The sequence below is a fragment of the Danio rerio genome, chromosome 24, assembly GCF_052040795.2.
Source record: "Danio rerio strain M-AB ecotype USA chromosome 24, GRCz13ab, whole genome shotgun sequence".
In the NCBI taxonomy this organism is placed as follows: domain Eukaryota; kingdom Metazoa; phylum Chordata; class Actinopteri; order Cypriniformes; family Danionidae; genus Danio; species Danio rerio.
In genome coordinates this window covers 15,517,971-15,530,014 of record NC_141044.1, presented here as the reverse complement: position 1 = coordinate 15,530,014, position 12,044 = coordinate 15,517,971, and the positions used below count along the sequence as shown (strand labels likewise).

Here is a 12,044-nt window from a genome sequence, read left to right as displayed (position 1 = left end):
TGGAACACTGTGTGTTCATTTTCTTTTCGGATTACTCAGTTTATTAATGTGGGGTCGACACAGCGGAATGAACCACCAATGTTGAACAGCAAATGTTTTACGCAGTGAATGCCCTTCCAGCTGCAACCTATCTGGGAAACTCCACACAGAAATGCCAACTGATCCAGCCGGGGCTCAAACCAGCGACCTTCTTGCTGTAAGGCGATCAAGCTACCAACTGTGCCAATGTGACGCCTGTTACAAAACATGTACATTTTAAATGTAAATAAAATTAATCAAAAAAGCTAACTGACATTTTAAATCAAAAGAATACTTCAAAATATTATAATGTTGCTGCATATTTGACAAAAAAAAAAAGCAGGCTTGGTAAAAAAAAAAAAATATATATATTTAAAAATAAAATTTGACCGCTATTGTATACTCTAGGCCTATTGTACTTATTTTTACATAAATAAAAGATCATTATCTTTATTTTATCGTTACAAAACCTGTTTAAAAATTAATTTATTAATAAATTCAAGGGTAATGGGTCTCCATAATTAAATTGCCTGCTAATATCAATCTTAATTTATTCAAGAAATATAATATAATATAATATAAACATATGATATAAAATAACATAAAATTTTATGCTAACTTCTAATAATTGGTATCACTTTATTTTGATGGTCCCTTTAACGCATTTTGTTGAATTTAAAGTAACATTGCATATACAGGCCAACTAACTCTCATTCGTTTATAGAATGTTAGGGTTGGGGTTAGTGTGAGTTGACATGTAAAATTCTTATAGTCAGTTAAATGTGTTGAATAAGCAGAATCAGCAGGTATTAAGCAGATAGTCTAATAATACTCAAATGAGAAGTAATTGGCGTGTAGATGCAATATAACTTTTAGTCAACAAAATGTGCAGTAGGGACCATCAAAATAAAGTGTTACCTAATCATCAGCACAATTTAAATTATTCAAATTGTCCACCATTTAAAAAAAAAAGTACATACAAAACCTCTTTAGATTTTAGTGTCTGATTCAGTTTCCCCTGATTCAGGAGTTTAAGCAGCTCTATCAAACTCAAGTATGCAAGATTGTACAGACTCCTCCAAAGTCAGGATTAGGGCTTATGATTCTAGGATTTATTCTTCCAGGCTGAAGGTATTTCAGGAAACCTGGAGTTTTCCCACCAGATTTAATAACATTGATTTATGCCAATGACAGCAAAGCTACTTTTAATTCCACATCAGTTGGAAAAAGCTCCCGCCGTCCTCTCCTACCAGCGGCCCATTATGCAGTTGTAATACAGATAATGAATACACAGATAAAGCACAAACTCTCCCAAGACAATGGCCTTCCTATTGCAAGTGTGGATAATTTTCCTGAGAAAGGCAGGGCGTGTTTTGGCAAATTGCACCAGATTCATCTATTAGGCATCCCCTTTCATTATCGAGTTTCCGCCGTCCATCTCTAGGGCGGGCTTATCGTGCGGCTGCCTCTCAATAGCCTGAGCCATTGCTAAGATTTCAGGTGCTGGGGGACTGGGCTTGGGGAAACAGGTGTTCCCTCTGTTTGTGGGCCGCAGAGGTCCCGGGATGGAAGCATGGGAAAGGGCAGTCACCGCTGTAGTTCTACATCAATGGGCAGCTAACAGTGAGCCATTGATTTCATGAATTCAGCTAAATTGGCATACTTAAGTACAGGCTATAAGTAGTGGTAAGAAAGGGAAAAAGAGAAGTCTTCCATCGGTAGGTTTAGGAAGTGCGTGCTTGTGTGTGTGTGTGTGTGTGTGTTAATGACATTCCAACACTGGAAGACATATTGTAAGATCTCCCCTATATCCACATAATTTCCAGAGTATTAGTCGAAAAGCATTTTGAGATTGATTGCATTTATTAAAAATGATTGAACATACCTGTCCTAATTCAATATGCATGGGGACTTTTAGTATTGAATAAGCCAGCTCAGACCCTTCCGATAATCTGTCATGACATTATAAACTCACCATGTTTGATTTGCCAATTCACTGGACAAAAACAGCATTAAATTCCATTGTGTCACTCATGAATGTCTTTAAATTATGGACATTTATTTTACAACCGTATTTTCATGGACTTTCTGTGCTCGCTTGCTGCTCCTCATGCCAATTGCATTTTTATGGCCTTTTATTTAAGCTTGATCAACTAAATGAAGGATTTATTCTATTTAACTGTCTACATTATGTTTAAGTTTATCGGTGGCTGAAAAATACTTGCCATACTTATAGCCCATGAAACAGCATTTGTTTTGTTTCTTAAAAATGTAGTGCTGTTTAAAAGTTCAAGGTGTTTCATGAAATTAATATTTTTACTTAGCATGAAAGAATTATACTTATCAAAGGTATTTAGCTTTTAAGAACTTTCTATTAATCAAAGAATCCAAAATAGTGTATTGGTTTCTCAAAAAAAAAAAAAAGAAAATTAGCAGCACAACCTTTTTTTCAACAAAAATATTAATCAGAAACATTGGCTAAACACCAGATTTTAATAATAGAAGGACTTGCAAAGGTCATGTGAATCCATGTTGCATGATCAACGTTGCTACAGTAAAAAATAAATGAAAATTTATTTAAAAAAAATATATATATATATTTTAAATTGTAATAATATTACATAATATTATTGTATCTGATTAATTAAACTCAGGCATGATAAGCAGAACAAGCTTCAAAATAAAATAGTATAACAATCCTTAAATGTTTAAAGCCATTGCAAATTATATGTCTAGTTAAACTAAAAGTAAGAGTTGATTTTATCTGTTATTTTTCTATATTTCAAACAATAAATGTATGTACAGTTTGTTTTATATGATAGGGTAAAATGGGCTTCAAGTGTGTTTCTGCCAAATATATAATTGTTTTTGTTTTGTTTTTTTGCTTTAATATTTGTTTTAAAATTAGTTTATTTAACTTTTAGCCTCAAAATTGTGAAAAAATAAATGTCAAAACTGCAATAAGAATAGCAAGATGTAAACTCAGAAAATAAAAAAAAATTAAAAACAAGAAAAATGTAAAATCTTGTACTTGATTCTACTTGATACAAATTTCTAATCAGCCAATCACACGGCAGCAACTCAATGCATTTAGTCATGTAGACATGGGCTGCGTCCGAAACCGCCTACTACTCAGTAGGTACTGCATTTGAATTTAAACGTACTACTCGGCCGTTAGAAAAGTACGTTCTATACAGTATGAATGTGAAAAGTATGAATGGAATTCGGACGAACTACATCCGCCATTTTGTCATGGTCACGTGACCTACCTGCTTCAGTTGCGTCGCCTCACTTCCATTCATGATTTCTCTCATGGGGCATTATGGTATAGCGCAGCGTGCATGGGATGCGCACTTCAGAATCTCGACGGAAGTAGTAAGTCATCCGGGTACTTCTCACCTACTGATTTTTCGAATTCTATGAATTCGGACATACTACTCGGCTCGCATACTGATTTTAGCGTACTGTATAGTATAGAAGTATGTGGTTTCGGACACAGCCATGGTCAAGACGATCTTCAGTATTTCAAACCAAGCATCAGAATGAGGAAGAAAGATGATATAAGTGACTTTGTATGTGGCATGGTTACTGGTGCCAGACGGGCTGTTCTGAGTATTTCAGAAACTGCTGATCGTCTGGAATTTTCACGCACAACCATCTCTATGGTTCACAAGGAATGGTCTGAAAAAGAGAAAATATGAGCTGCAGTGCTGTGGGCGCAAATGACTTGTTGATGCCAGATGTCAGAGGAGAATGGCCAGACTAGTTCAAGCTAGAAAGGCAACAGTAACTCAAATAACCACTCCTTGCAACCAAGGCATGCAGAAAAGCATCTCTGAATGCACAACAACGTCCAACCTTGAGGCGGATGGGCTACAGCAGCAGAAGACCCTACCAGGTGCCACTCCTGTCAGCTAAGAACAGGAAACTGAGGCTACAATTTGCCAAGGCTCACCAAAATTAGTCAATATATGATTGAAAAAACATTACCTGGTCAAATAAGTCTCAATTTCTGCTGCAACATTCAGAAGGTAGGGTCAGACTTTGGCATTAACAACATGAAAGCATGGATCCATCCTTCCTTGTATTAATGGTTCAGGCTGTTGGTGGTGGTGTAATGGTGTGGGGTATATTTTCTTGTAGGGGATATTTGGTCTAATCTGGAACTAGTTAGGTGTACCTAATAAAGTGGCCAATGAGTATACTCACAATTCAAAAACAACAAATAAATCTGAACTGTAAGATGAAAGCTCACAATAGTGATCTTTTTTTGAGATTTTTTTGAAAAGTCAGAGCGGCAATATATTAACACAGTTTAAAAAAAAAAGTTAAATGAAATTTTTTTGTTATAGTGTATGAAAATATTTAATATTAATCAATAAACAGCAACTTAATTTAAATAATTATGTGATTAAGGGCCATTGATGGCTGAGGTGAGTGATGATGATGTGGTCATTGTGAATGTTCTTACCTGAAAAAGGCAGGAGAGTGAGAGCATGGGCTCAGTGGTTGCTCCCCTGACCAGTGTGTTGAGATCAAACCCTGTCACCTCTGGCCACACCTGTCAGAAAACAAAGTGATCAATGGAGCAGGTGTTAATGTTCACGTTTAGAGATTGTTCACCTGCAGCCCTGCCAGAGGAAACTTGAATAATTGAATATTTGTCTTCAAATAGATCACAGCCATTACAAAAATAATAATAATATGTGTATTCTAGTATAATTTATTTGCAAATATACAAGTTTTGGTAAACAGTACGTTAAACCAGTCACCGGATGTTGTTTTTCTTTTTTTAGATAGTTTTTTTTTTTTTTTTTTGGTATGGGAGGCAAAAGAGTTAATTTATTAATGCTTTCCTTTTACTACTCCTTTTTCCTACTCACACTATGCCATCCGTATCGTGCCCAGGCCCGTTTCCCAGATCGTTTGAGAAGTGTGTGCACTGAATCGGGCTCAAGCATGGTTCACTTGGCTGGCCCTGGCCCGGTTGGAGGAGGTGGGCCTGAGCGCGGTTCACTTGGGCCCGAAACTGAAAGCGAGACATGACTTTTAAGGGACTGTTTCATATGGATTTATTAATCAATCTTACTGTTCAATGTACGCAAACTGCCGAAGTTTATGAAATACGCAAACCCCTCACTGCACGACAGCTGCGCACCTTCAGCAAACCTCCTCATTCCTGCAGCACGAGGACTTTATGACCGCCAAAAGTGGCGAAGCTGTTCGGCGAAATATCTGACTGCGTGTCACAGCATCCCTAAGGACTGTTTGGCGAAATATTTGACTGCATGTCACTGCATATCAAACGACTGAAACAATATAACTAGAGAAATCTCCTCTGTGCTGAGTGAGAGCGCTCACTGAACAGCGCAGCATCGATGACGTAAGTATGCCCAGGCACGATTGTAGTGTGAGTGTGGGCCGTCGGGGGAGACGGGAAGGAGGACAAGTGTGCTTTGGCCCGGTTCAAAGCAACTGTATATAGTGTAAGTACGGCCGAAATGTCACTTTAAGCTGTATAGAGGTGTCATGAAAAATATCTAGTCAAATAATATTTACTGTCATCATGGCAAAGATAAAATAAATCAGTTATTAGAAATGAGTTATAAAAACTATTATGTTTAGAAATATGTTGAAGAAATCTATCCGTTAAACAAAAATTGGGGGGGAAATAAACAGGGGGGCTAATAATTATGATTTCAACTGTAAATGTAAAATAAAAATCTAACTGCTATGACAAAAACATAATGACTGACAAAATACAAAACTATATAAATAATAACTACAGATCTAATAAATATTAATTTTAAAAAAATCCACCACAATAGAACAATTTTGGGAAAAATCGCATATAAGTTTGATATTCAGTTTTCGCATATAACTGAATCATTGTGATAAAAATGAGATACAGGCCTGGAGCCAGCCTGGTGAAAGAGGTGTTCTTAAAATATGGACCTTTTTGCAATTATTTTTTATTTATTTATGAGGTTTAAATACTAAAAATATTAAATAAAAAAAATATTTAAATAAAAAAAAATTAAAAGCAGAATGTTGTGCTGGATTCACTTGTCAGATGGTCACCAACCACATTTATGATGTATCAAAAACATTTTCTAAAGATTTAGAAGAAAAAATATATATAAAAATACTACTTAATTTTCAAATACAAATTTATTTCACTATATATCATTAGAAAAAAAGGATGCTATTCAAGTTTTAAATTAGAAACTAGCCTATTTTCATTTATTAGGCAAACACAAACTGGCCAGCACATTCAACTTTCCTCAGTCACACTGACGCAACAGCCAAATAAGGATTCTTCTTCGATAGTTATTTTTACAATTTATTATGGCATTGCAGTCAAATGAGATTGCGAATGGGAGAAATTCTGGACCTTTTTCAGTGAGGGCTGGGTCTTTCAAACCACCTGAACCCCCCTGGCTACGGGCCTAAGATGAAGTCAAAGCTATGACATGCTAATTCATAATTATAGGATTAGAAATAGTAAATTATGATTTAAAAATGACATCATAAGATTAAATGTCACATTTATGACATAAAATGTTACAAATATGACCTAGTGCCAATTAAAAGCAAAAATCAAATATTAGAAACTATAACACAAATTCAAAAATATGAAATTACTCTTAGTACTTTGTGTATTGTTACTGATATAAGTGATTGTCATTTTTATGCTTTAAACAACACATACATGAGAATATAGTTAACAAAATAATGTCAGGGTGATGAAAGGTAAATAATTATAAAAAAAATAAAAAAATAAAATACACACAAAAAAACAGGAGTATAAATAATAAAATAAAATTATTATAAATACAAACAAGCAGGACCTTTGCATTAATCAAAATGTTTTAAACTACAGCACAAATGGACAGTTTTAATGGCCTTTCCATTTGCACTATGTGCACTAAATTGTACAAACATAATTTGTCAGTTCCTTATAAAAAAAGTAAAAAAAAAGTTTTTTTTTTTTTTTTTTTTGAAAAAGTTACACTTATTAATATAAAATGTAAATCAACAAAATAAATAGGTTAATAACAAAAATTGCGGTACTCAAATTATCATAATTAAAATATTAAAATATAATTTTTTTAAAATGCTAATCAATATCTTTTTTTAAATTAACTGAGAAAATGTTTAACCGGATAAAATTTATAAATTAGTTTAAAAGATATTTTTTTATCTTATTTGCATTTAGAGCTAGATTTGGAAACAACTTGGATAATAAAAAGAGAGTGAATATACAGTTGAAACCAGAAGTTTACATACACTCTAAAAAAAAAGCCAAAAAAAACCCCTTTTTTTAATGCCTGATGGTAAATCATACTAAAAGTTTACTATTTTAGGTCCGTTAGGATTACCTAAATGGTTTATATTTGCTAAATGCCAAAATAATGAGAGATTTTTTTTTTTCTTTTGTTTTTGTTTTGTTTTGTTTTGTTTTGTTTTTTTGAGAATTTTTCAATAATTTCTACACAGTCAAAAGTTTACATACATTTCCTTGTTTTTTTTTTTTGTTTTTTTTTTGCTTTGCTTGTAAACTGTATAACTTTGGTCAAATGTTTTAGGTATCCTTACACAAGCTTCTCATAATAGTTTGAAGGAATTTTGGCCCACTCCTTTTGATAGAATTGGTGTAACTGAGTCAGATTTGTAGGCCGTGTTGCTCGCACAAGCTTTTTCAACTCTGCCCACACATTTTCTATAGGATTGAGTCCAGGGCTTCGTGATGGCCACTTCAAAACATTCACTCTGTTGTCCTTAAAGCACATTTTAACTAATTTGGCAGTATGCTTAGGGTCATGGTCTGTTTGGAGACCCATTTGTGGCCAAGTTTTAATTTCCTGGCTGATGTCTTGAGATGTTGCTTCAGTATTTCTACATAATGTTCTTTCTTCACGATGCCATCTATGCTGTGAAGTGGACCAGTCCCTCTTGCAGCAAAAAAGGCCCCACAATATGTTGCTGCCGCCCCCATACTTCACGGGTGGGAATGGTGTTTCTAGGCTTGTAAACTTTGTCCTCCAAATGTAACACTGGTCATTATGGCCAAACAGTTCAATCTTAGTTCCATCAGACCACAGGACATGTCTCCAAAAATTAGTCTTTTTCCCAGTGTAATTTAGCAAAATTTAATCTGGCTTTTTTGTTGATTCTGGCTGCTTATTTTCCCATGTTGTCACACAAGAAAGCAGTGTGTTTGAGGTTTTCCTTAAATACTATTAAAGTATTTTTACAGTTGTGCCTCCAATTAACTCAAATGTTGTCAATTACCCAATCAGAAACTTCCAAAACCTTGACACCATCATCTGAGCTTTTTCAGATGCATAATAATCTTAGCCTGTATGTAAACTTGACTTTCAAGAAACAATTTCTCAAAAAATCTCGCAACAAAAACAAATTTGATAATCCTAACTTACCTTAAAGAGAAAAGGTTCAGTCTCTTTAAGATCTGACTTTTTTGGTTATGTGCCTTTTTATACAGTGTATGTAAACTTCTGGTTTTAACTGTATTTGTTAATTTTAGACTGTGAAAAACAAATTTTAACACATTGTATTAGCTAGACTGATATGGGCTAAATAAGGAAACAATATTAGAATTAATTGCAGAGAAAACAAGAGAAAATTCTTTGGGATTCTGACAAAATCCTTATCAGAAATATGTTCAATTTTTTAACTACAAATAAACAAATAGATTTGTCCTCCAAAAAATGAATACATTTCTGAATTCTTTATACAAACTAACGACAGAACATTCAGTGTAACTAAACGTAGGTCTACCCAGTGAGTAATGTCATTATAACTCCTTTTTAAATATGCCAGAAATGTCTACACGCTGAACTCACAGTACATTCATAAACTAAAGTGAAATCATTATCGTGCAAACTAAAAAAAAAAAAATGCATTTGCAAACACCATTAGCCGAAGCCTCTCCACTTCAATCTGCAGAGAAGTGATAATATATAGATGGGACCGTCATTAAAACAGTTTCGTGCTCCTTGTGGATTCATTTGCACTGACCCAGAATGCAGTATTTTCTTAACACCAGCAGCAGGCCGCTTTGATGTGCTCTGCCTGTCCAAACAGCCCGACTGCGCCCGATCTGCCGCGGTGGACGGAGGAGCCATATTAATCATCGTGAAGTCTGCGAGAGCGCCGCCATAAATTGCGCGGGCCGGTCCTTAACGGAGAGAGTCCCTGGACGGCCTCTGCTCATTTATCAACACGCTCCGACTCCGGATGCCGGGTAAATATAAAGGAGGAATATGGGGGTGGTTGCGGCTTGTGATGTTGAGCATATCAGGGAGCTCGTAATGACTTTATTCTGCTATGAGTGATGTTCTTTTCCCTTGCTCTAACCTCAGGAACAATAAATAGTCGTCACAACTGGGTAACATTTTCTTCAAGTGGAAAGGCACAAAGGTGCTTGCTTATGCTCCTGCTGTGCTGGAGGAGGAGGAGGTTAGAGTATGATGAGGATGACGGGAAGTCAATTTGTATCTTTTTTTTTTTTTTTTTACTTTCACAACCATTAATTTAGACTTTTTGGCTCTCGGAAGTACGTCATCACGCCATGCCTGGTATTCAACCACATCACATCACGCTTTTACAATCCAAAATAAAAAAAATATTCCAACATGAGTGCTGATAGCTCCGCCCCTTCTGCTACAAAAGCAAAGAGGCATCATTTCACAATTCATTTTAAAGATTAAGTGCATCATTCGAGAATTTAAAGTGCACTGTTTACATATACAAGTAAAGTCATTTAGAGGTCCATTCTGCTTAGTGTTGTCAACATTTACCAAAATTGTTTGTGCTAGTATAGTTACGTACATCAGTGATGTTACAATGTTTTTAACAAAAGGGTGCCTCAACATAGTAAATAAATGTCAAAAATGCTAATTCATTTCATGTCCTTGTCATCTATTTGACATCCACAAATTGATCTACATTTTGGTGGCATCACCAAAATAATGACACAAAGTATTATAATATAAGAAAGGTTTTTATTCATCTGAAAGTTCTAATTCAAATATTACATTCATGGTGTCTGTCCGGTCATCAAAGTCTAAAAATGTCTTAAATTTCCAAAACTACATTTTATCCCTAAAAAGTCCTAATATTGGGTTGTAGGTCTTAAATCTTTTTAAACAGGTCTTGATTTCCCTATATGTCCAAGAAAAGCTGCCCTATAGGGCCAACACCCAATCACCAATATTCATTCATTTTCCTTCAGCTTAGTCCCCTAAATATCAGGGGTTGCCACAGCAGAATTCCAGAGCAGAATGAATCGCCAACTATTACATCCATACACTTTCTCATTCACCCACACACTGACCAAATCTGTTGTTATTCAATTCAACTATAGCACATGTCATTGAACTGTGGGGGAAACCAGAGCACCCCTAAGAAACAGACGCAGACACAGGGAGAACATACAAATTCCACACATAAATTCCAACTAGCCCGTTCAGGACTTGAACCAGTGACCTTCTTGTTGTAAGGCAACAGTGCTAACGACTTAGTCACGGTACCAACTCCCAATGACCAAATATTTATCTCAAAACCAAATTATATTTAGGGAAAAAAAAAAAAAAACTAAAACAACACATCCCTATCACATCAGGGGTCTCAAACTCAAATTGGTGGGGGGCCACCATGATTGACAATTCATAGGAGGGCCATTTAAACATTCAAGCACGAGAAAAAATTGGAAACATGACATAATTGATGCACCTTAGGCAATAGATACGTGATGCTTAAATTTCCTGTCACCAGTGATACTGCAAATCAGCATGCTTATCATGTCACACATCAGCTGTTGAAATACATAAGTGGTTGCAGTGTGTAGGCTGATCATTAGACACACATTCAGTCATTCTTCCACAGAGTATATGGAGTAAAAACTCCAGCTTTTTGTTTCTTGTTCTACATATTGAAGGGGTATTTTAAATTGCTATGAAAATAAAACAAATTAAAGGCATAATAATTATTATTCTGTCCCAAACTAACTGTATTGCTCTATAGCGTAACAGCAGAAAGCAGTCTGGGTAACATAAGTGACTTTACTGGTAATTGTTCTTATCAATATCTTTCTTTTTTGTAAAACTACACCAAAGAGGGGGAAGTATGTACATATTCTCCATATTCACATATACTTTAATAGGTTCAATTCAACCAGTAGTACAATTTTAGTAATGTACATAGTTTTTATGCAAACCTTAATAATCATATGAGCAAAATCTATTAAATCAGACCATTTGCATCAAATTAATTTAATGTTTGCAAAATTATCATATTTGTTACACCACCAGCATAGTTCAAAAATGTTTTATTTTATATGTATATTTTTGACATCACCTAGAATTATAAGGTTCTATCTGACATTTTTGTCAAAATTGAGTTGAATTGAGTTATTCACATACTCTTATTAAATGACAAATTATTTACATTAAGTTGTATATATATATATATATATATATATATATATATATATATATATATATATATATATATATATATATATATATATATATATATATATATATATTAAAACTCATAGTTTTAATATATACATATATTAAAACTCAGATCTGATTCCAGAGTCACACCAAGATTCTTGACCTTATTTTGAGCCTCATCTCTGTTCCCAAAATGCAATGACTTCAGTTTTCTCTTTGTTTAACTGAAGAAAGTTTTGGCACATCCAACTGTTAATTTCATCAATGCACTGGCAGAGGGTGTTAATGGGGCTGTAGTCATTAGGCAAGGCTAGGTAGATCTGAGTGCCATCAGCATAGCTGTGGTAGGAGATTTGATTGTGTCTCAATAGTTGGCTTAGAGGGAGCATGTAAAGGTTGAACAGAAGAGGTTCCAAAATTGAGCCTTGTGGGACTCCACATGTCATGGATGTCCACCTCGACCTATGGTCACCTATACTGACATAGTAACCTTTCCCTTCAAGGTAAGATCTGAACCATTTGAGGACAGTGCCAGACAGCCCA

General features: G+C 34.8%; 1 protein-coding gene across 18 annotated transcripts in view; it reads right to left on the bottom strand.

The window, feature by feature from the left end:
- Window positions 1–12,044, bottom strand: part of eya1 (EYA transcriptional coactivator and phosphatase 1) — a 272,169-nt gene that overhangs the window by 227,013 nt on the left and 33,112 nt on the right. For 13 of the 18 annotated variants that reach the window (XM_087308133.1, XM_087308138.1, XM_087308135.1 and 10 more), the window contains exon 3: window positions 4,490–4,579. Coding sequence is in view for 12 of the 18 variants with exons in the window: in XM_087308124.1 (XP_087164250.1) it covers window positions 4,490–4,579 (90 nt within the window). In the remaining 6 variants the exon portion in view is untranslated. Of the gene's footprint in view, window positions 1–4,489; window positions 4,580–9,060; window positions 9,716–12,044 lie in introns of those variants that run through there. The other 5 variants (XM_087308130.1, XM_087308132.1, XM_087308137.1 and 2 more) reach the window with 3 other exon arrangements.